We start from the raw sequence: 25,595 nt of genomic DNA on the forward strand, positions 1-25,595 counted from the left end.
CCCCTCAATCGGTGATTGGTTCCCAATTCAGTTTCTGATTGGTTCCGATGGTTGTCCATTATCTCGGTGGCTGGTCGCATTGAAAAGGAGCGTCATTTCCCGTTCACTGTTTACGTCACTTCTCCCGTTTTAGTTTAAAATGGCGGTGACTGATGAGCTGCAGAGACTGTGCATCCTGCAGGTTAGTGAGTCTTGGTTACTCACTGCTGTTTCACTATAATTTCTGAATCTGGAATGCAAATCACAACTTTAGTACTAGGATTTGTGTCTCAAGCTGATTAATAAACATTGAAAGTTTGTTTTCTAAAAGTTGATAACTTCGCAAGGTGGTTGCCATGGTAATAACTCAGCAACCTTCAGTGATTGAAAATTCAAAATCTGGATCTTGTGCTGATTAAGAATCTTATTTTCCACTTATAGACCAAAATGCAATGAGCTTGTTGCAGTTTAGTCTACAGCAGTGTGTTTCCAATCCAGAGAGAAGGGAGGTATTGCTAGACCTCGTTCTTGGGAGTGAGATGGGCCAAGTGGATCAAGTGTCAGTATGCCAAACATTTAGGGGATAGTGATTATTATATCAAAAGGTTCAGGTTGGCTATGGAAAAGGACAAGAAATCAGCCAGAGTAATAATTAACTGGGGAAAAGCCAACTTCAGCGGGGTAACAATGGATCTCTCCCAGATAAATTGGAATCAAAGTTTGGCAGGCAAAATTAACTGAACGATGGGCTGCCTTTAAAGAAGAGAGAGTTCAGGCACAGTTAAGTTATATTTCCACGAAAGGGAACGGTAGGTCAAATGAATCTAGAGCACCCTGGATGACAATAGATGATTAAGATGAAGAAGAAAAAGTGTGCTTATGAAAGATGTCAGTTGGATAATACACTGAGAACCAGGCTGAATATAGAAGTTTCAGAAGGGAAGTGAAAAAGCAAAGAGAGTATGAGAAGAGATTGGCAGCTAACATAAAAGAGAACCCAAAAGTCTTCTGTAGGCATATAAATAGCAAAAGGGTGGTAAAAGGAGGGGTGGGGCTGATTGGGGGGAAAATGGGGATTTATACATGGAGGCAGGGGGCATGGCTGAGGTACTGAATGAATACTTTGTATCTGTGCAGGTCATGATGAAAGAGGAGGTAGTTCAGACACTTGAAGGGTTTAAAATTGATGGAGGTTTTGGATAGGCTGTCTGTACTTAAAGATGTTAAGGCACCAGGACCGGATGAGATGCATCCAGGGATATTGAGGGAAATGAGTGTAGAAATTGCAGAGGCACTAGCCATAATTCTCCAGTCTTCCTTAGTGTTACAACCAGATGCGAAAGGTGTTTAGAGGTCTGTTACTATCTTCACCTGGTCTTATTGTAAAAGGGTTTAATTTTAAACACGCTGTGTTTTGAGCTTCCCCTTTGTTAATCCTTGTTCACAGTTTTCCAATTATAAGACAAAAAAACCAATTCAGACAGGCTCTGTCAGGTTTAAAGAAGATGAAATTTTATTAAAACTTAAACTCGAATACAGTTCACGCCTACGGATATAAGACACATGCCAGCATGCATGTGCGATATACACATGCTGATAGGAACAGAAAAGATAAGGTGGTACAGTTTGAGGCAATATCTTGTTATGGTGCTTCCAGCTCGCTGTAGTCCTTTTGTAAGTAGTCTTGCTTTTTGTTGGGGCCCAGTAGTCATCTTAAAACCTTGTTGACGTAGGAAACTTTTCTCTCTTTGAGTTTCATGTGTTTTCACAAGATTCAGTTCTGTGGGAAGGGGATGGAAGCAGGCAAGATTGAGGTCTTCTTGCTTCAGTTCCAGGAGACATCCATCTTTACTCCATGAGCACATGGCTTTGTCTCTGTTCCAATTCCTTTGTTAGGAGTTCAAATTCAAAAAACTCCCAGGTTTCCCAGCTGGTTAGTCAAGTGACTAGCTCCTTATATGGTACAGTCTCTCCTGCGAGGTTTGTGGATTGTACCTTAGCAGTCTCTGGAATGCTAGCTTCCCCCCACCTTCAACGTCTGGTAATCAAAAGTCCATTGTTGGTTGAATGAATCAGGGCATGGCCCCTTTGTCCCTTGTTCCAACACTGTCCGTTACCATGGAAATGTCTTTCCGGTTAGAGGCTTGCAATTTTAAGTTTTAAGGGTCATGTGGCGAAATCATGTGTGCCTCAATCGTGGCAGGTGGGGGGTTTGCCTGACACTTAGACTCAGGGATGGTGGCAAGGGACTCTAGAATTGCAAATGTAACACCCTGGTTAAAAAAAGGGTGTAAAGATAAGCCCAGCAGCTACAGGCCAGTCAGTTTGATCTTGGTGGTAGGGAAGCTTCTACAATGATAATTCAGGACAAAATTAATAGTCCTCAACTGGAATATTGTGTCCAGTTCTGGGCACCACACTTTAGGAAGGATGTGAAGGCTTTAGGGTGCAGAAAAGATTCACAAGAATGGTTCCAGGGATGAGGAACTTCAGTTATTTACATAGATTGGAGAAGTTGGGCCTATTTTCCTTGGAAAAGAGGAGACTTGATAGAGGTGTTCAAAATCATGAGTGATCTGGACAAAGTAGATAGGGAGAAACTGTTTCCATTGGTGGAAAGATCAAGAACAAGCGAGCACAGACTTAAGGTAATTGGCAAAAGAAGCAATGATGATATGAGGAAAAACTTTTTCATGCAGTGAGTGGTTAGGATCTGGAATGCACTGCCTGAGAGTGTGGTGGAGGCAGGTTCAATCGAGGCATTCAAGAGGGAATTGGGTTATTATCGGAAAAGGAATCAGACTAGTGAACTCTCTCTAAAGTTTCTTAGGTGCACGTTAGGATGTTTTATTTTGTTGAAGGTGCTGTATAAATACAAGTTGTTGTTGGAGACCAAAACAGTACACAGTAGTGCAGGTGTGGTCTCACCAAGGCCAATATAATTGCAGTCAGACTTCTTTACTCTTATACACCAATTTCTTTGTAATAAAGGCTAACATACCATTTACTTTCCCAATTGCTTTCTGTACCTGCATATTGACTTTCTTTGATTTATGTGCAAGGATACCAAGGTCAATCTGAATACCAACATTTCCTAGTCTCTCAATATTGAAAACATAGGTTACTTTTATTTTTTTTCTACTAGAGTCATACAGCACTGAAACAGGCCCTTTGGCCCACCGAGTCTGTGCCGACCAACAACCACCCATTTATACTAATCCTACATTAATCCCATATTCCCTACCACATCCCCACCATTCTCCTACCACCTACCCTACACTAGGGGCAATTTACAATGGCCAATTTACCTATCAACCTGCAAGTCTTTACTGTGGGAGGAAACCGGAGCACCCGGCGGAAACCCATGCGGTCACAGGGAGAACTTGCAAACTCCGCACAGGCAGTACCCAGAACTGAACCTGGATTGCTGGAGCTGTGAGGCTGCAATGCTAACCACTGCACCACTGTGCCGCCCGAAAATGGATAACTTCACATTTCTCGACATCATATTCCATCTGCCTTGTTCTTGCTCACTCAGTTAACCTGTCTATATCCCTTTATAACCACACAATAAAAACGCCAGCAAGTTGCTGAAAGTCACTAACCTGCAGGTTGCACAGTTTCTTCAGGCCTTTTTCTGCTGCCATTTTAAACTGAAACACCATTTCCCAGGTGAAGTGATGCAGTCCGTGAATGGGAAGTGAAACCACCTTTCAGAAGAGTCCCAGCATGTTCAGTTTTTCCTGATATATATTCTGGTATATCTCACATTGAAGAGCTGGAACCTGTCATAGCCGCTAAGCGCATTGCACTGCTGAACTACAAGAAAGCCCCCAGCGAGTTAACATCCACAGCACTTAAAGCTGCCAGAAGCGCTGCACAAAGAACAGCCAGGCACTGCGCAAATGACTACTGGCAACACCTATGCAGTCATATCCAGCTGGCCTCTGACACAGGAAATATCAGAGGGAGGTATGATGGCATTAAGAGAGCTTTTGGGCCAACCGTCAAGAAGATTGCCCCTCTCAAATCTAAATCAGGGGACACAACCACTGACCAACGCAAACAAATGGACCGCTGGGTGGAACACTACCTAGAACTGTACTCCAGGGAAAATGTTGTCACTGAGACCACCCTCAATGCAACCCTGTCTCTGCCAGTCATGGATGAGCTGGACGAACAGCCAACAAAATCGGAACTCAGTGATGCCATTGATTCTCTAGCCAGCGGAAAAGCCCCTGGGAAGGACGGCATTACCCCTGAAATCATTAAGAGTGCCAAGCCTGCTATACTTTCAGCTCTGCACGAACTGCTTTGCCTGTGCTGGGATGAGGGAGCAGTACCACAGGGCATGTGCGATGCCAATATCATCACCCTCTATAAGAGCAAGGGTGACCGCGGAGACTGCAACAACTGCCATGGAATCTCCCTGCTCAGCATAGTGGGGAAGGTCTTCACGCGTGTCGCTTTAAACAGGCTCCAGAAGCTGGCTGAGTGTGTCTATCCTGAGGCACAGTGTGGCTTTCGAGCAGAGAGATCCACCATTGACATGCTGTTCTCCCTTCGCCAGCTACAGGAGAAATGCCGTGAACAACAGATGCCCCTCTACGTTGCTTTCATTGATCTCACCAAAGCCTTTGGCCTCGTCAGCAGAAGTGGTCTCTTCAGACTACTAGAAAAGATTGGATGTCCACCAAAGCTACTAAGTATCATCATCTCATTCCATGACAATATGAAAGGCACAATTCAGCATAGTGGTGCCTCATCAGACCCCTTTCCAATCCTGAGTGGCGTGAAACAGGGCTGTGTTCTCGCACCTACACTGTTTGGGATCTTCTTCTCCCTGCTGCTCTCACATGCATTCAAGTCCTCAGAAGAAGGAATTTTCCTCCACTCAAGATCAGGTGGCAGGTTGTTCAACCTTGCCCGTCTAAAAGCGAAGACCAAAGTACGAAAAGTCCTGATCAGGGAACTCCTCCTTACTGACGATGCTGCATTAACATCTCACACTGAAGAGTGTCTGCAGAGACTCATCGACAGGTTTGCAGCTGCCTGCAATGAATTTGGCCTAACCATCAGCCTCAAGAAAACAAACATCATGGGACAGGACGTCAGAAATGCCCCATCTATCAATATCAGCGATCACACTCTGGAAGTGGTTCAAGAGTTCACCTACCTAGGCTCAACTATCACCAGTAACCTGTCTCTCGATGCAGAATTAAACAAGCGCATGGGAAAGATTTCCTCTGCTATGTCCAGACTGGCCAAGAGAGTGTGGGAAAATGGCGCACTGACACAGAACACAAAATTCCAAGTGTATCAAGCCGGTGTCCTCAGTACCTTGCTCTACGGCCGCGAGGCCTGGACAACGTACGTCAGCCAAGAGCGACGTCTCAATTCATTCCATCTTCGCTGCCTCTGGAGAATCCTTGGCATCAGGTGGCAGGACCGTGTCTCCAACACAGAAGTCCTCGAGGAGGCCAACATCCCCAGTATATACACCCTACTAAGCCAGCGGCGCCTGAGATGGCTTGGCCATGTGAGCCGCATGGAAGATGGCAGGATCCCCAAGGACAGATTGTACAGCGAGCTCGTCACTGGTACCAGACCCACCAGCCGTCCATGGCTCCACTTTAAAGATGTCTGCAAACGCGACATGAAGTCCTGTGACATTGATCACAAGTCGTGGGAGTCAGTTGCCAGTGATCGCCAGAACTGGCGGGCAACCATAAAGGCGGGGCTAAAGCGTGGCGAGTCGAAGAGACTTAGCAGTTGGCAGGAAAAAAAGACAGAAGCGCAAGGAGAGAGCCAATTGTGTAACAGCCCTGACAACCAATTTTATCTGCAGCACCTGTGGAAGAGTCTGTCACTCTAGAATTGGCCTTTATAGCCACTCCAGGCGCTGCTCCACAAACCACTGACCACTTCCAGGCGCTTACCCATTGTCTCTCGAGACAAGGAGGCCAAAGAATAGAATATTCTGGTATCATTCTAGTAAATTCTTTTTGCCTTAACATCCTTTGACCTGAGCTATCCAAGTGGTCTAAGTAAGGTTCTAAGTTCCGAAGAAGGGTCACTGACCCGAAACATTAACTCTGCTTCTCTTTCCACAGATGCTGCCAGACCTGCTGAGTGGTTCCAGCATTTCTTGTTTTTATTTCAGATTTCCAGCATCCGCAGTATTTTGCTTTTATTTTAAGGTTCTATACAAGTTTAATATAGCTTCTCTGCTTTTCAATTCTGTCCCACTAGAAATGAACCCCAGTGCTTTGTTTTTCTTATGGCTTTATTGACCTTCTTGATAAGTTGAACAACTAAATGAAATTTTGCCCTCTGACTCTCAAAGTACTTATTTCCCCTAATAAGACTATAATTGATAAAGCACCTTTCATATCCTCAGGATGTTCCAAAGTGCTTTGGAACCGATGAGTTACTTTATGAAATATAGTCATTTCTCTTTTGCAGGAAAATCTGGCAGCTAACATGTGCACAGCAAGGTCAATGATCACACTACTGGGGGTATTATATAGATCTCCAAATAGTGAGATAGCGATGGAGGAGCAAAGCTGCAGGGAAATCACAGAGATGTGCAAGAGCTATAAAGTGATGATATTAGGGGACTTTAATTACCTAAATATCGATTGGAATAGTGTTAGAGTAAGGAGGGGGGAGGAATTTCTGAAATGTGTTCAGGAGAACTTCGTTGACCAGTATGTTCTCAGTCCAACTGGAAGGAAGCATTTCTGGATCTGATGCAGGGGAATAAGGTGGATCAAGTGTCTGTGGGGGACACACTTGGAAAGAATGATCATCGTATCATAAGGTTCAGGTTAGTAATGGGGAAGAGCAAGGAACAATCTGAAGTAGAACTTCTAACTTGGAAGACGGGCAACTTCAATGGGATGAGAAGACACCTAGCCAGGGAAAAATGGAACCAAAGACTGACAAGAAAAACTGTAACGGAACAAAGGGTGATCTTTAAGGAGGAAATGTTTCAGGTATAAGATAGGTATATTCCAACAAGGATGAAAGGTAGGGAACCAAAGCCAGGGCTCCTTGGATGAAGAGGGAGATAGAGAATATGATAAAACAAAAAGAGGGTGTATGATGCATGTCAGGTGAATTCTTCAAGGGACAACCAGGCCAACAACAATAAGTTGAGAAGGGAAATGAAGAGGAAAATAGGACTGGCAAAGAGACAATATGAGAATGGAATGGCAGTTAACATATAGTGGTACCCAAAAATCTTCTACCAGCATGTAAGTAGTAAGTGGGTAGTAAGAGGTGGGGGTCTATTAGGGACAAAGTCAAGGCCAGAATATTTAATGAGTATTTTGAATCGATGTTTACTAAGGAAGAGGATACTGACAAAATATCAGTAGAAACGGAGATGGTAGAGATAATGGATGGGGTGGAAAATTGATGGGAAGGATGTACTGGAAAGTCTGACTATGCTTAGAGTGGGTAAGTCACTTGGTCCGGATGGCTTGTATCCAAGGTTGCTAAAGAAAGTGAGAGTGGAGATAGCAGAGGGCTTGCCATAATCTTCCAATCTTCCCTCAATAATAGGGAGTTGCCAGAAAATTGGAGAGTAGCAAATATGACAAAGGGTCCAAGACGCTCTTAGTAACTACAGGCCAGTCAGTTTAACATCAGTGGTGGGTAAGGTTTTAGAAACAATAATCAGGGAGAAAATCAACAGGTATGAGTTAATTAAGGAAAGCCAGCACAGATTTGTAAAAGGCAGATCGTGCTTGACTAATTTAGTTGATTTTTTTTGATAAAGTAACAGAGAACGTTGATGAAGGAAAAGCAATGGATGTTATCTATGTGGATTTTAAGAAAGCATTTGGCAAAGTACTACATAAAAGGCTGGTTAACAAAATTGATGTTCATGGAATAGGAGGGTCAGTGTCAGCTTGGATAAAAAATTGGCTTAAGAACAGAAAAAAGCGAGTCAGTAAATGGTTGTTTTTCAGACTGGAGGATGATAAACAATGCTGTTCCTCAAGGTTTGGTATTAGGACCACATATATATATAAATGATTTGGATATTGGAATGCAGACTAAAATTTCAAAATTTGCCAATAATACCAAACTTGGAGGTGTGGCAATCGGTGAAGATGATACCAGTTGACGTCAACAGGACATAAATAGGCTAGCAGAATGGGCAGACAAGTGGCAAAAGGAATTAAATATAGCGAAGTGTGAGATGATGCATTTTGGCACCAGGGATAGAGAGAGGCAATATACACTAAATGGTACAGTGTCCAGGGACAGAGGGACCTGGGGATTTAGGTGCATAGATCTTTGAATGTGTCAGGGTATATTGACAGAGTAGTCAGCAATGCATATGGAATCTTGGGCTTCATAAGTAGAGGTACTGTGTACAATAGAGGCCTGCTTTAGGTCGGGAAAAAGAACCCGACCGAACCACAGCGGACCCAAGCCTGACCCGGCCTGAGTCCCTCCGATTTTGCCCCATGCCTGACCCGAACCGAACCTACCATTACTCGACCTGACCCGAGCCCGACCCAACCATCCCTTTACTTACCTTCCTGACACCGGATCTGCAAGAAGCTGCAGTGCATGCGCGATGACGTCATAGGGACGTCACTCGCTCAATGCGTGGACTCAGTTTCGTCCCGGACTCCCAGCTCAGGTAAGTTTTTTATTTTTAATACTTAACCAGCAGAGCACTTACCGTGTGTGTCTGGCCTGACTCGTCCTGGACTCGGCCCGACCCGAGCCTGAAAGTCAGCCCCGGAAGATGGGCCCGACCCAAGCCAAGCCCGACACGTGTGGTTGGGTTCGGGTCGGGTAGCAGGCCTCTAGTGTACAAAAGCAGGGGTGTTATGCTGAACCTTTATAAAAATTCTGGTTAGGCCACAACTAGTGCATTTTGGCCAGTTCTGATCACATTTTAGGAAGGATGTGAGGGTCCATGAGAGGGTGCAGAGGAAATTTACCAGACTGGTTCCAGGGATGAGGGATTTTAGCTACAAGGTTAGATTGGAGAAGCTGGAGTAGTTCTCCTTGGAGCAAAGGAAATTGAGGAGAGATTTGGTAGGGGTCTACAAGATTATGACCGGTCTACCTAAGGTAGATAAAGAAAAGCTGTTCCCAGTAGCTGATGGTTCAAGGAGTAGGGGACACAGATTTAAGGTTTTGAGCAAGAGATGCAGGGGGGATGTGAGGAAACACCTTTTTACGCAGCAAGTGTAGTGGAAGCAGAGATGATGAATGATTTTAAAGGAAATCGGGTGAGTACTTGAGGGAAATAAACTTGCAGGGCTACGTGGTAGAGTGGGGGAATGGGACTAATTGGATTGTTCTTCAGAGAGCCAGCATTGACTTGGTGGGCAGAATGGCCTCCTTCTGTGCCGTGTTGACTCTAAGGTCATTAATAGCAATGTTATAAATGAGCAGCTCAGCTGTTTTGGAGGTACTGTTTGAAGGCCGAACCTCGTCCTGAGCAGTGGACAAATTCCCTGCTCAGTGGGATCTTTCATGTCCACTTCAAATGGGCAAACGGAACCTTTGTTTAATGTCTCAGTTGAAAGGTTGAACTAGTAAATAACGCAACAGTGTCAAACCAAGACTTAAGCCCAGGAGTATAGCTTGAACCTACAACCCACAAGCTTCTGTCTGAGGCATGAGTGCTATCCCTTAGCAAAGCTGACACTTGAATATTTAGAAAATAAAAGCAAAATACTGCAGATGCTGGAAATCTGAAATAAAAACAATAAGTGCTGGAAATACTCAGCAGGTCTGGCAGCATCTGTGGAGAGAGAAGCAGAGTTAACGTTTCGTGTTTGACCTTTCATCAGAACTTGTTTATGTTCAGTGCTTTTTGTAACATTGTTTTGCTGCCCAGAAACGCTTTGCAAATTACTATTGAAAGGAAGAATAACCAAATTTGTCATTACAACTGATTTCCCTTGTATATTTTTTACCTTTTTAGATTTTCTGCAGAAGTCCTTCAATGATTGCTGTCAACATTGAGATTTAAACAAGAATATTTTAATTGGGGTCCTGACAGTGAACCATTTTCTTTTTGAGAGTTGTTTAAGAGCTCAGAGGCTACTTGTTTTAAAAAATGGACATTTTTTTCATAAAGCCAATATTTATTAAATTGTTGTCAAAATTTCTGTTAATCACATCTCTTGGATGATTTTGCATGAAGCATTAGTCAGCAAAGGTGAATGCTATTTTAAATGGAATGAACAGTGGTTATCTTGCCATTGTCTTATATTGAATTGGTGTTGGTGAATGGTAGTTACTGCCCAATTTAAGTGTCAAGTTTTGTACACATGCTATGCAGGTATAGTGGCTGGCAGTTTTGTTTATTTTAGCGATACTCCTTGACGTGTAATCCTCTCTGCTACATACATTTGTTGTTTTTAAACCATTCCCCCTCCCCATTTTCTAGGCTTATGTTAGAGGTTATTTGGTGAGAAAAAGGTTCCGACGTTTGCGTCAAGACTATGAAAGTATTGTAAAGGAAATCGAGGGAGGTGTGGATTTGTTGGAATGGGATGGCAAGGAGTTACCGAGGCCCAAATTTATGAACCAGGTATGTTTCACTGGACAAAAGTGCATATTTATTTCAGTATATATGACTTCTTGGTAAATTGCCTTTCGAAGCTCAAATTATTGATCAGAACAATGGGTTACAGCATTCTGGTAAATCTTGTCATATTTAATACCCATGTATTGCACTGTCTAATGCAAATTTTCAGAAACAAAACCAGTCATTTGCAATGTACAGAAAAAACACTCTAGAAAGCCACAGCCTTTCCACAAAATAGTTCAGGATCCTGATCCTCAATCTGAATCATTGAATGATGTTACTCAGTGTGTACTTAATATCACATGGTCTTTATGGTATTAAATGGGCATAGGCCTACAGTTTAACAGCAAAATAGTGCATACTTCAAACTTATCAGATGTCTCTACCCCCAGCTCCTACATCGAGACACTGTAAAACATAGACTTAGGAACAACTGTGTGTTTGGGGAAATTGCTTACAAATTCTTTGCTATTTCTATCTTCTTATTCCTCCCCTTCTCACCATGGTAGAACCACAGCTCAAGACCACCCTCCTAGTACTGCTAAACCTCAAGATATTTCCTTTTCCAATGCTGCTAAACACTAGGAAGTACTTTCAGCATAGTACATGTTGCTGTGTAATGTTTTTTAAAAAGATAAAAATTGAGTACTTAAATAAAAGAACATATAATAAAGCCATTGATTTATACTTTTCGCTGCATATGGACCAAATTGGGGAATTTGTTTTTCCTACCTCTCTCCACTGACCCCAAAAGATGCTTCAAAATCCTAGAATACCAGGTGAAATACACAGTTTGACTTATTCCATAAATACAAATGTGTGCTGTTGATGCATTGTGTTACAAGGAATAACATCTCTGCTTTAAAATACCACAACTCAAACATCTTGAAACAGTATTCTGTGGAATCCTATTAATAGTGCTATTTCCTGCCTGTCATGCTGCATTTTGAGTGTTACATTTCTTGATTAGCTTTTATTTTCTATAAAGAGCAGTGCAGAGTTCTGATTTGCTATAAGGCTTGAAGAAAATGTGCCAGTTTAAAGTATAGTTGTTTCTTTTCCAACTGTCCCAACTCTTCTCACTTCCTGGACCAGTAGGGACAGGGAATCCTGCCAACTAGCCAACAAATGGTAGGATTTGAACACGAGAAGAAGAAGAAATAACTTGTATTTATACAGCAGCTTTCGTATCCTGTAGATGTTCCAAATCCTGGCTAGTTCATGATTTTTGAAGTATAGTCAATTATGTAGGCATAAGTGCACCGCAAAAGCCCACATGAGATGAATGACCAGGGGTGTGTATGTGTGTGTTACTGAGGGATCGCTGCAAAATCTGCCCTCTCAGATGGATGTAAAAGATCCCATAGCACTTTTCACACAAGAGCAAGTGATTTCTCACAGTATCCTGGCCAACATTTATTCCTTAACTAACATCACATTCTCTCCAGTTATTTATCCCATTGCTGCTTGCCAAACATGCTGTGCATCTTGGTTGTTGTGTTCTTTGCATTACAACAATCGCTACATTCAAAAAATAGTTCATTGGCTGTGATGTGCTTTGGGACATCCTGAGTTTATGAAAGATACTATAATAAATGCATGTTTTTCTTCCTCCTTTTTTCTTAATGGCTTTCTGACCTAACTAGAAAAGGTCTTGAGTGCTACCACAGCTATCCACTGTCGTCTTCTCCAGTGACCTATTTGACTGCTGTAAAAACAGCTTTTTTATAGCTGACATCAATACATATCCCTGTTCTCCTGAGAACAGTTTTCCTTTGAGTCTTTAGAAGTAATATTGCTCGAATCTGATTTATCCTTGCACACAAACGATTAACCAATTTGGCTTTGCTTTACCATGTGCCTTTGTTTCAACTCTAAGAGCATATGTGGCTTCCTTCTACATCAGGATTAATTTAGAGATATTCCATTTTTCATTTGTAGGGGTGCCCAGTCGATCTCATTCAAGTCCTCTGCCATCATTGCTAAGCGAGCCCTCTTGAAATCTGTTCCCAAAGTGAATTCTACCTGCTGGTTACATTTTGAGGTCCCTCTTTTACTGTCATGATGCTGTTTCAATTAAAACTGCCTCTGAGTATCTTTATTTCCATTTCCATCCTCATGAGGCCTGGAATTCATCGCACATCCTGTTTTATCTCAAAAGCCACTTCTGCTACTGTTGCTACAGCAGGTACTCTGTCTGTCACCTTCTTTCCAGTACAGCATACAGATATACATTTCACATAACATGATTCCAGACACAAGGTACACAACTTAATCCTTTTATAATGCATTGATATACATACAAAGTATAACTATTCCCGAGCTTAACCGCATCATTTCTTAAAAGCATTCTATTTTTAAAATATAGCACCTCATAAAAACTGCAGCAGGCCAGAACCTGCACAGTTTCATTCAAGCAGTACAGTAACAACAGGTTAACCCCTTAGATCCTACAATTGAGTCAGGAAAAACTGATATTGGATCCAGAACCTAGAACCAGTAGATTTGGTAGAACAGCAGAATAGTCTTGTCGAGTGTTAGCAGTATTGATATCTCCCAAGTGCAATGACCATTGCAGTCACTTTTATACAAGTAATGAGTTTAGTGTCTTCAGTGTGCATCACTTCCTGGCTAAACTAGATTGAAATAGTGACAACGAAGCTTCTTTTTCTACAAAGCTTCATTTGAGAATTTGATCTGACTGAATTTGTTTTCTTCTTTAACAGAATACAAAAATAAAAGTTGTGAACAGTGTAACCAAAAGGAAAACATCTGAAACACTTTGTCCTGACGACGAAAAAAAGGAAATCTGCCCACTATTTGAGGATGATGAACCAGAAAAAGATTATTGTGAAAGCAGGACAGCCTCCACCACAAAACATATTCCTACATTGTCTGATCAGCTGGAAGTTCCTGGTACTCCGCTTGTAGTTCCTGCTTCACATGAACAGTCACCAGATAAGATTGAAGGTGTTATTCAACCTTTAGAAGTGGAAATAGCAACCTCTGCACGTGGTGATGAGGGGAAGGACTCTGATACCACAATGAACTTTACTGATGTAACATCGGTCTGGAATAGTACAGTACTAGAGGTTTCGTCCAATGTTATCAGTGCAGGTAAAATGCAAAATACAATGAGTGGTGTGCAAAAGAGGAAACTAAACTTGAATAAAATGTATTTGTTTTTATAATGAACTAATGTTCATAAAATGTTTTCGAATATTTTTGCAGATACTGGAATAGACTCTTCAGTTTGATTATAAAAAAAATATAAGTTTTAAAACTCTGGAATGATTGATAGGAAAGTTGGATGCTGAGATAGAGGACAGTGGGTTTCTTTAGGAAGATGGATAGACTGTTTCCCCTCTCTTCCACCTGCATGTATTTTTGAGTGTGTTCCTATTTGGATCTGTTTAATTGCACGACTAGAAAACCATTTTGACCCGTGTGTCAATCACAGATCCAACTGTTGTTGTCTTGATTTAAAAAGAATGTCTTTAGAAATGAGTACAGATTTTTTTCTTAAAATGGGGGAAGACTTTGCATAAAACTGCTCCTCTCCAACCTGCTTTCCTTTATAACACCCGTTACGGCCAGGTGAGGAAGGGGTCGCAGGCTCCCCTCTTGTCCTTCCTCTTATTTGACCGCAGCTGGGTTTCTTCCTTTTTAAACAGTGGTTGTGATTACCACCTCAGTGAGTGTGTTACTTTTTACCTTTAATGTGATTGTGAAAGAACCAAACGGACAGGTTTTCTTGAGTTTAAACACAAAAGAGGTGAGTTTATTATACTTAACATTCTAAACTTGATCTAAAAAAATATGCTACACATTCACGCACACTTCACATGAGAATCTCACAGATGCAAACAGAGTGAAAAGTAAATTTTGTGGTCGGATTAGAGTCCAGAATAAATGGAAATTAAATACCCAGTTTGTGAGGTTGGATGATTCGGTAGTCTTCCAGCTGAAGTTGTATTCTTGAAGTCTTTGGCTGGTCAAAGTGCATTTTGTGGCTGGCCCGCTAGGCTCAGGGTTTTCTTGGAAGCAGACTTGTAGGTGGCTCTTTTCCCTTGGTCTCTGTCTGTAGCAATCTGCAGGGTTGGAGGGTACACAGTCGCAGACGGTTTTCAAACTTGTGGGGTTATCTGGGGAGAGAGAGAGAGAGGGAGGCACACAGGTTTTCTGCTGCTGCACAGTCTGCGTTACTGGTTTGACTCTTTGTTCAAGGAAACTCCCAGCTTTCATACAGATGGACAGATGGTCACATGAGTGCCTCACTGTATTCTCTGGAACCTTCTAATGAGATTCAAGGTTCAGTTGGCGCCCCAGGATGCCAATTTTTTCACTTGGGGTTTGCTCTTTCCAAGTCAAGGTGTTAGGATTGCCTTAAATACTGTGCTAATGAAGTAATCTTAGGTAATTCAAACACTTAAAGCAAGCTATTGTTCTGGGTCCATGCTGCTCAGACTGTAAATGTGAAAATGTGTTTCAGATGCAAATTGCGGTGACCATCTTGGCTGTCAGTTTTTAAAAAGTTAACTGCAGGATTTTTTTCATTAAAAATTTAATGTCACTTTGTAACTGATGAATTAATATTCCTTTTTTGGTATATCGTTTTTCTTGACACACCCATTAAAAATTGTTAATTTGTGAATTGTAATTAAATACAAGAACCAACTAGTGAAAAGCTGCATGCTGAGGAATGTTGATATTTGAATTTACAGAACCTTTGTTTGAATTACAAAAGAAAGAGATGCCGACAACACTGGAAGGGCTACAGAAGTACAGAAGTAGCCTTGCTATGGAACTCTTGTGGCTGCAACAGGCCATTGCTAGTCGTAAAAATGTACGTAAGTTGCTGTGTGACTGAGGCAATGCATCTAATCAATAAGCTGTGTGTCTGAAATAGCCTGTCTTCATTGTTGCAATCTTATAAACAATTGTGTGTGTGTGATTTTACTCACTCACTGTAATGGTCTTATTTCACTTTAACAGTATTTGATACTGAAGCAACGATTGAGAACTCCAGAATGATGATATGGTTTCAGAATTGGCAGCACTGTATGAACCATACGAAGTAGATCTGAACAAACCATGGAAAAGTTCTTCTTGGTAGTTGGTGATGAACTGGATGCAATTCTGTGTGCAGTGAATGCAATGAAGTGGAACCTGCTGGAAAATTTTTTTTAGAAAGCATAAAGTTAAAGAATGTTAATGACATTAACTTAATGCATTTCTTGAAGCAATACTTCAGTTCATATGTTCCAGGTAAGGTTCTCTAATGGTCCTGTTAAACTCCTAGCCCTATTTTGTATACTTCATAAAATAATAATCCTTTCAAATTTAGTATGCCTGTTTATTTACTTGTGGCTGATTTCCTGGTCAGTGGACTAGAGTCACTTTCACTGATCTTGGCGTCTAGCCAAGGTGCTGCTAACCAGCTCCATCACTGATCAGTTTGTCTGGTGTGCCTGAGCTGCTATGGCCTACCGTAGAGAGGAAATACCTGCTGCTCGATTGAGTTATTTTTTTCTGTTATCCCAAGAGCTTTATCTTGTCCAAACAAGATGTAGTGCTTCAGGGTTAATGTTACAAAAGAAACTAATTTGGGTCAGGGGGGTGCGTAGTGGGGGGTTCAGATTTAAGAGTGATTATGTTATAGATGATAATTTGTGTCCGTAATTTCTTTTGCAAGTTCCTGATTGCACTCTGATGAGGAAGTGCACAGAACAGAAGTCAGGTACTTCCCTAAGGAAATAGCAAAATCAAACACTTGTTTGTGCTTAAGTATCTACATTGTAAAGAAGAAAAGTGAGCATGAGCCTTTTCTTGACTATTCCTTAAACAATGACCATGAATTAAAATATGGACTTTTGTGACATGATGTGTTCACTTTAGAATATTGTCTAATGCTTTTTGATGTTACTGTTGTGAGATGTTGAAATCTGCTATAAATTTGCAACATTACAGAAGTATTTTTCTGAATTATGCACTTATGTATTAGGAAATTCATAAAATAAGTATATATTCACATTAAAAGTTATCTTTTCTCTTCACAACCCTCACCTGGACTGTTTTTTAAAGTATACCGAAAACTTCCGTCTCCGGACCTCAAGTGCAGCTCTCTTTTGAATACAAAATTAAAAATGAAATAAACCTGGATTACAGTATTTTGTTAGATTTTAGATATAGAATCCACTTCACAGTCCTCAAACGTTGGTTGCTTTTGGTAATCCAGCTGATCAATCATGTTCAATTAAAATTTTAGTTGAAAATCCAGCAGCTCTATCACAATATTTAACCTCATACCATTGCATCAATGCCATTGGTCTTACTGAAATTGTTCATATAGCAAAATACACAATAATACTACATAAGTATTTCTGAGGAATAAATGCAGTCGGATGCCAGATGCACATGCATTTTAATTTTTGAACCAATTACTCGACCCAGCCCACTATGAGATAAGACCACAGAGAAAAAGTCTCATCAAACTTTATTTCCCCATTATTTATTTATTATTGATTATATTTGATCTTTTTAGATTTGACAAATAGCACAGGAGAAGACAGAAATCTGTCCCTAAGTACTTCTCTGAAATTAGTTTATCAGGTACATCAGTAACCAGTAACCCAGAATGACTCCAAGCATATATTGTAATGCAGTTGTGGATGTGTTTTCATCTCTAGGATCGCAATACTGAATTCTGAATTCATCTTTGTTTTGCTTCAGACTCTGATAAAGTGGCTGCAACTGTTAAATTTTTTATGATTTCATATATAAATAATTCCAAGATTAAAGCCCAACTCTGTTAGGAGGCGTGGATTCGAATTTGTAGAATGCTGCTGGGTGTCCTTGTACATGAATCACAAAAGGTTAGGATGCAGATACAGCAAATAATTAGGAAGGCAGATGGAATGTTAGCCTTTATTGCAAGGGGGATGGAATATAAAAGTAGGGAAGTCTTGCTACAACTTTACAGGGTGTTAGTGAGACCACACCTAGAGTACTGCGTGCAGTGTTGGTCTGCTTATTTAAGGAGGGATATTCTTGTTTCAGAGGCAGTTCAGAGAAGGTTCACTGGGTTGATTCCTCAGATGAAGGGGTTGTCTTATGTGGAAAGGTTGAGCAGGTTGGGCCTATACTCATTGGAGTTTAGAAGAATGAGAGGTGATCTTTTGAGACATAAGATTCTGAGGGGGCTTACAGGATAGATGCTGAGAGGATGTTTCTCCTCGTGTGGGAATCTAGAACTAAGGGGGCACAGTTTTAGAATTTGGTCAGCCATGATCTTATTGAATGGCAGTGCAGGCTTGAAGGGCTGAATGGCCTACTCCAGCTTCTATTTCTTATGCTCTTACTTCTTACGCCATGTTCTTATGTTAAAATTGATAGCAGTTAGGTGTGGTAAACCAACCCCCTGGTTTAGTGGATAAATGCATGTATGATGGAATCCTTAGCCATACAGATTGAGAAGGCCCAGCTTCAGTCTCTGCTCTGTGTCCTTTGCCGTCTAGTTGGGATGTGCTATCAGGGTGGTACAATTGATTTAGCGTCCCAGTGCTTGATGATTTAGTATATAGAGGGTGGGAGGTTTTGGGGAAATGTGAGATTTGGGGTAAAAGCTGCCGGGTCAAATGGTCAGAGTTGGCATTCTTGATCTCTGCCCAGTGAACATTGGGTGAGGACTGGTGGCTCTTGCTATCAATGAAAAATGGCAAACAGCTAGAAGAATGCATGAGCCAGAAATATTTTTTCATTCTTTCGGGGTGTGGGTGTCACTGGTATGTCAGCATTTATTGCCCAAACCTAGTTGCCCTTAAGAACATGGGAGCAGGAGTAGGCCACCCAGCTGGAGTCTGCTCTGCCATTCCATACAATCATGGCTGATCATCCACTTCAATGCCTTTTTCCCACACTATCCCCAGATTCCTTTATGTCATAGGTATTTAGAAATCTGTCAATCTCTAATTTAAACATACTCAGTGACTGAGCTTCCGCAGCCCTCTGGGGTAGAGAATTCCAAAGATTCACAACCCTCTGAGTAAAGAAATTTCTCCTCATCTCTGTCCTAAGTGGCTTCCCCCTTATTTTGAAATTGTGTCCCCTGGTTCTAGACTCCCCAACCAGGGGAAACATCTTAGCTGCATCTACCCTGTCTATCCCTTTAAGTATTTTGTAAGTTTCAATGAGATCACCTCTCATTCTTTGAAACTCTAGACAATACAGGCCCAGAAGAAGGTGGAGTGGTGAGCTGCCTTCTTGAACTGCTGCAGTCTTTGGGGTGTAGGTACACCAACAGTGCTGTTAGGAAGGGAGTTCCAGGATCTTGACCCAGCGACAGTGAAGGAACGGCGATGTAGTTCCAAGTCAGGATGATGTGTGGCTTGGAGGGTAACTTGCAGGTGTTGATGTTCCCTTGCATCTGCTGCCCTTGTCCGTCTAAGTGGTAGAAGTCATTGGTTTGGAAGGTGCTGTTGAAGGAGCCTTGGTGAGTTGCTGCTGTGCATCTTGTAGATGGTACACACTGCTGCCACTGTGCATCGGTGGTGGAGGGAGTGAATGTTGAAGGTGGTGGGTGGGGTGCCAGTCAAGTGGGCCGCTTTGTCCTGGATGATGTTGAGCTTCTTGAGTGTTGTTGGAGCTGCACTCATCCAGACAAGTGGAGAGTATTCCATCACACTCCTGACTTGTGCCTTGTAGATGGTGGACAAGCATTGGGGAGGCAGGAGGTGAGTTATTCGTCGCAGAATTCCCAGCCTCTGACCTGCTCTGGTAGCCACAGCATTTATGTGGCTGGTCCAGTTCAGTTTCTGGTCAATGGTAACCCCCAGGATGTTCCTATGGATTCAGCAATGGTAATGCCATTGAACGTCATGGGGAGATGGTTAGATTCTCTCTTGTTGGAGATGATCATTACCTGGAACTTGTGCGAATGTTACTTGCCACTTATCAGCCCAAGCCTGGATGTTGTCTAGGTCTTGCTACATATGGACATGGGCTCTTTCAGGATCTGCGGAGTCTTGAATGGTGCTGAACATTGTGCAATCATCAGCGAACATCCCCACTTCTGATTTATGATGGAGGGAAGGTCTTGATGAAGCAGCCAACGATGGTTGGGCCTAGGACACTACCCTGAGGAATTCCTGCAGTAATGTCCTGGGACTGAGATGATTGACCTCCATCAACCACAACCATCTTCCTTTGTGCTAGAAGTGACTCCAACCAGAGGAGAGTTTTCCCCATTATTCCCATTGACTCCAGTTTTTCTAGGGCTCTTTGATGCCATACTCGGTCAAATGCTGCCTTGATGTCAAGAGCAGTCACTCTCACTTCACCTCTTGAGTTCAGCTCTTTTGTCCATGTTTGGACAAAGGCTGTAATGAGGTCAGGAGCTGAGGGCCCTTGGCAGAACCCAACCTGAGCATCAATGAGCAGGTTATTGCTGAGCAACTGCCACTTGGTAGCACTGTTAACAACCCTTTTCATCACTTTGCTGATGATAGGGAGTCGACTGATAGGACGGTAATTGGCCAAGTTGGATTTGTCTTGCTTTTTGTGCAGAGGACATATCTGTGAAATTTTCCACATTGCCAGGTAGATGCCAGTGTTGTAGCTGTACTGGAACAGTTTGGCTAGTGGCATGGGTAGTTCTGGAGCACAAGTCTTCAGTACTGTTGCCGGAATGTTGTCAGGGCCCATAGCCTTTGCAGTATCCAGTGCGTTCAGCCATCTCTTGATATCACATGGAGTGAATCGGATTGGCTGGAAAACTGGCATCTGTGATGCTGGGGACCTCAGGAGGAGGCGAGATGGATCATCCATTCGGCGCTTCTGGCTGGTGGTGGATGCAAATGTTTCACTTTTCTTTGCACTGATGTGCTGGGCTCCCCCATCATTGAGGACGGGATATTTGTGGAGCCTCCTCCTCCTGTCAGTTGTTTAATTGTCCACCACCACTCACGACTGGATGTGGCAGGACTGCAGATCTGATCTGTTGGTTGTGGGATCGCTTAGCCCTGACTATTGCATACTGCTTCTGCTATTCGGCATGCAAATAGTCCTGTGTTGTAGCTTCACCAGATTGACACCTCATTTTTAGGTATGCCTGGTGCTGTTCCTGGCATGCCCTCCTGCACTCTTCATTGAACTACGGTTGGTCCCCCGGCTTGATGGTAATGGTAGAGTGGGGGATATGTTGGGCCTTGAATTTACAGATTGTGGTTGAGCATAATTCTGCATCTGCTGATGGCCCACAGTGCCTCATGGACGCCTAGTTATGAGTTGCTAGATCTGTTTGAAATCCATCCCATTTAGCATGGTGGTAGTCCCACATAACACCATGGAGGGTACCCTCAGTGTGAACACAGGACTTTGTCTCCACAAGGACTGCGCGATGGTCACTCCTACCAAGACTGTCATGGACAGATGCATCTGTGACAGGTAAATTGGTGAGGTCAAGTATCTTTTCCCCCATCACCTGCCACAGACCCAGTCTAGCAGCTATGTCCTTTAGGACTCTGTCATTAGTGGTGCTACCAAGCCACTCTTGGTGGTGGACATTGAAGTCCCCCACCCAGAGTCTATTTTGTGCCCTTGCTACCCTCAGTGCCTCTTCCAATTGATGTTCAACATGGAGCAACACTGATTCATCAGTCGAGAGGGTGGGGGGTGGGATCGGTAGGTGGTAATCAGCAGGAGGTTTCCTTGTCCCTGTTTGGCCTGATGTCATGAGACTTCATGGGGTCTGGAGTCAATGTCGAGGGCAGGTTAACTCCCTCTTGACTGTATACCACTGTGCTGCCACCTCTGGTGTGTCTGCCCTGCCGGTGGGATAGGACATACCCAGGGCTGGTAGTGGTGGTGTCAGGGACACTGTAAGGTATGATTCCATGAGTATGATTGTCAGGCTGTTGCTCGACTAGTCTGTGGGTTAGCTCTCCCAAGTTTAGCAATAGCCCCAAGATGTTAGTAAGAAGGACTTTCAGGGTCAACAGGGCCGGGTTTACATTGTCGTTTCCAGTGCCTAGGTCGATGTCGGATGGTCCATCCAGTTTCATTCCTTCTCTTAGACTTTGTAGCGGCTTGATATAACTGAGTGACTTGCTAGGCCATTTCAGAGGGCATTTAAGAGTTAACCACATTGCTGTGGTCTGGAGTCACATGGGGGCCAGACCAGGTAAGGACAGCAGATTTCCTTCCTTAAAGGGCATTTGTGAACCAGATGGGTTTTTACAACAATAGTTTCATGATCACCACTAGACTAGTTTTTTTAATTCCAGATTTATTAATTGAATTGAAATTCCACCATCTGCCTTGCTGTGTTTTGGACCCATGACCCCAGAGCAATAGCCTGGGGCTTTGGGTTTCTACTCTAGTGACATTACCACTGCACCAATATTTTGGGTGAATTTTAGTCTCAGCAAGATGTAAGATATCTATTCTGAGAAAGGAACACTTTATCCACTCTTGTCACCCAATTAAATTAAATATTCCCAGGTCAATTATAACTTAATCAGTCAATTTTTTGTTCATACTTCTATGATCACTTCCTTTATGAGAAATCCTTAAGGTGTCTGAATAATGAGGTTAGCCACCAGAGGGCAGTAAAACTACCTTGTTTAGGTATTTGAGCATCAATGATATTCCGATTATTTCCGATGGATTAATTGTTATGTAAATACAAGTTGTATAACAAGGTCAATTTTTTTGAGTATTTGTGAAAATTCAACCCAACAATTATAAAAAAAAAACAACCTTACAGGTGGAGGAAGGAATTTTAAAATATCACTTTGAGATCCAGTGGCTATTGCTGGAAGTTTCCATGGGCATTTTCTCAACTGCCAGGCATAATTTTGGTTAAACTCCATTTACATATCTATCTAGGGTTTCTACCAAATTTGAAGCAGCCAATCAGGAGAATCCTGAGGAAATTCCCGACACACATTGAGACTAGGATTTACAATACGCTGCTTCTTGGCCCTTGATCCCACTATCCCCTGCTGCTCAAGAGTTCTGATTGGAGCAACAAGGACAATGCGATCAGTGGCTAGTCTTAAACATAGAGAAGATGACTTCCACTCGGACCCAAGTCATATGGAATCATAAAAGAGGTAGGGGACATGGTGTTCTCAACTTCATTCATTTAGGACTTTGCCTTCTTATTTGCCATGATGCTTCTCCAGTCATTGATTTGTTCAGCCTTTGTTCCCAAGCAAAACCTTTATTTTCTCTCCTAGTTGTTCCCTCTGGTATGGCCCTTATCCTCACTTCCCCAAGTTCAAGGAGCACAGCCCTGAGCCTATCTGAAACACAACTAATTTACCAACCATCAGTTCATCTGACTGGACCAAATCAAGTGTTTTGGGACCTCATTCTGCTGTACCAAAACTGCACATTAATTCCTGATCATCCTGAAGCACATATTGTTGAAGCTCAAAATTGTAGTTGAATCTGTTTAGAAGAATCATAATCACTAAAAAAAAAAGCAAAAGCCTTGAGCAAACAATCAGCAATACAATTCTGAACTTAGAGTATTTAAAGTTATCCTGAAAATAAGTCCAACATCTTGGTGTCCATTTCTGAATCTTTTAGCTGAGTGTTTGATGGATGCAATATGGATAGTTTAACTCATGGAGCTCCTGCCCTTGCTGGCCAGGTACAACTGGCAGGAGAACAAGGAACTGAAGATACAAGGAAATCAGAAACACATTTGCCTTTCCAAAGGTAGGGTTCTGCATCCCAGATCAAAGTAGTTACTTCCCCAGCTGGCATGCAATAATCAATGTTGCCATTTAGATAGGTGGTGTGAACAGCAGGCTTCTGGCCTTTCTTTGAAGTGGAGGCAGGTGTCTTTAAAGGATCACCAGATTATTTCTCAACAGCCTGTTAATCAGACTGTCAATTCTATCTGATACTCAAGAGCACAAAGTGTGAACAGCAAAGTTAAAGGTCCATCTTCTCCCATGCTCATAAACTTGCATACCCTGTCATTTCAAAAACCTATTGTAGTAGTCGAACAAACTTCATATGGTTAATTCTTGAACACACAATACCACCAAACACCCCTCCCTTTGAAACTCATAAGTACCTCTACAAAGTATTCACAAGCTGTCTTTCTTTCCCAAACATTAAAGGAGCTCTTAAGTATGTAACTAACTAAAGTCCATGTTAAATGTTTTTTTTATATGTTGATCTATCAAAGTTTGATATGCAAAATTTGACAGCTTTTTCATAATTGAGCTCTTGCTCTGTTTACTGGTGAAAATGATACAGAAAATGTGTTTTATACAGAAGTCATGCAGTGCTCCAGAGACAGGGCTGATTTGCTTATATGTTTCACTTGGGAAATGCTTATTGCCCAGGTTCAAAGCACAGGAAGAATGGGCAGATGCCCTTTTATTACACTGCGATTGATGAGGCTTTTCCAAGGGCACTGCTGTGACTGTACCTACGGAGGCTAACGACAGCCATTTAAATGAGGGGTCTGTTCCCAGCCCATACATCTCATTTTCATATTTGTTTATGTGCGCCACCTATTTTGATGGATGATCTGAAGACATGGTCCTTATGGTCTGCACTGCTTCTTTCTCTGATGGCAAGCAAACAGGATCCAAAGGAAAAAAGACATTGGGCCAAGGATTGGTGTTCGAGAGCTTCTGCCTTTAATTTTTGGACAGAAACCAAAATCCTGACTGTGTTGCCTCAGGCTTGCAGCAATAGTAGACTTTCCAGGTGCTTGGCTGTGCTGGGGCCAGGTGAGCATCTGGGCCATTTACCTGGATTCAAATCTGGTCAGGTGCAATGCACTTCAGATCTGTGCACAGAGGTCAGAGGAACACTGCCCATTTAGATGTTTCTCATCCCTACCCACATATCAACTAAATACGATACTGGCTGTTCCCTCACCAGAGAGACTTATCCTAAAGATCACTCCTCTATTGCAGTGGAAAGACAGTTTACCCAGTTTACAACATGCATATACAGTCATATTTTTAGACCATACTGTACCAGTGGTGAGTAAATTTCCCCATTACCTCCTTGTTTGAGGATATCCAGATGTAAATTAATTTTAATCTGATATTAAAATGATCAAAGAAAATTGTTTGACATTATGGTAAATTCTTTAAACATTAAAAAAAATCAGAAACCGCTTCGAAAAGTTGGAAAGCAAGGCTGCAGCTAAGATTGTACGTTTAACAGGGCAGTCATGGTTCCCATAATGTTTTTTAAAAGTCAGTGACTCCTGTTGGGAAATGTGTGCAGGGACAGGACTGGTTTCATCTGTGATACTTTCGACAACTGAATCGCTAAGCTCAACTATAAATATATTTGATCTGATATGTTGTGCACTTCATATTTGGGCCTCACCAATCTTGACTCACAGTAATGCCAACAGCTGCATGCATCTATCAACGATAGCTCCCAAAGCTGTAGATCCTCGTATCCCCAGTGTTATGACTCTGTGAGAAAGGTGTCTAGGGGTCGCTCTCAGCCTTCACCTGGTCTTACTGTAACAGGGTTTAATTTTAAACACACTGTGTTTTTATCTCCCCCTTGGTGAGTCCTTGTTCACCGCTTTCCAATTATAAGGCAAAGAAACCAGCACAGCCAGGTTTTCTTAGGTTTAAAGAAGAAACACTAACTCTAATTAACTTAAACTCTAATTTGGTTCACGCCTACGGATACAAGATTGTATTGCATGCATATGCGATACACACATGCAAATTGAGACAGAAAAGAGCAGAAGAAAAATAAAGTAGAAAAGTTTGAGGCAATATCTGAAGAGTTTTTGTTACGGTTCTTTGAGCTCACTGTAAAGTCCTGGATTGTAGGTAGATATTGCTTTTCGTTGGGGCCCAGTATTCTTCTTAAACCTTGTTTGCTGTAAGAGGCTTTTCTCTCTTGGGGTTCATGTGTCTTCAGTGGATTCAGAGGCTTGTGAGAAAGAGATGCGAGCAGACAGGAGAGATCTTTTCAGTCCAGGAGCAAACAGACACTGTCAGTTCAAACTGTTTGCACAATTCAGAAAAACACAGGTTGC

General features: G+C 42.2%; 1 protein-coding gene across 1 annotated transcript; it reads left to right on the forward strand.

Annotated features, from left to right (window-relative positions):
- The first annotated feature begins 75 nt into the window (after positions 1 to 75).
- iqcc (IQ motif containing C) lies at positions 76 to 16,611 on the forward strand. The gene is made up of 5 exons (XM_068011761.1): positions 76 to 181; positions 10,412 to 10,555; positions 13,279 to 13,669; positions 15,277 to 15,398; positions 15,548 to 16,611. Exons 1-5 carry the CDS (start codon positions 140 to 142, stop codon positions 15,584 to 15,586), a joined length of 738 nt encoding a protein of 245 aa, XP_067867862.1. The 5' UTR covers positions 76 to 139; the 3' UTR covers positions 15,587 to 16,611.
- Positions 16,612 to 25,595: the final 8,984 nt, after the last annotated feature.

Source organism: Heterodontus francisci, chromosome 31, assembly GCF_036365525.1.
Source record: "Heterodontus francisci isolate sHetFra1 chromosome 31, sHetFra1.hap1, whole genome shotgun sequence".
Taxonomy (NCBI): domain Eukaryota; kingdom Metazoa; phylum Chordata; class Chondrichthyes; order Heterodontiformes; family Heterodontidae; genus Heterodontus; species Heterodontus francisci.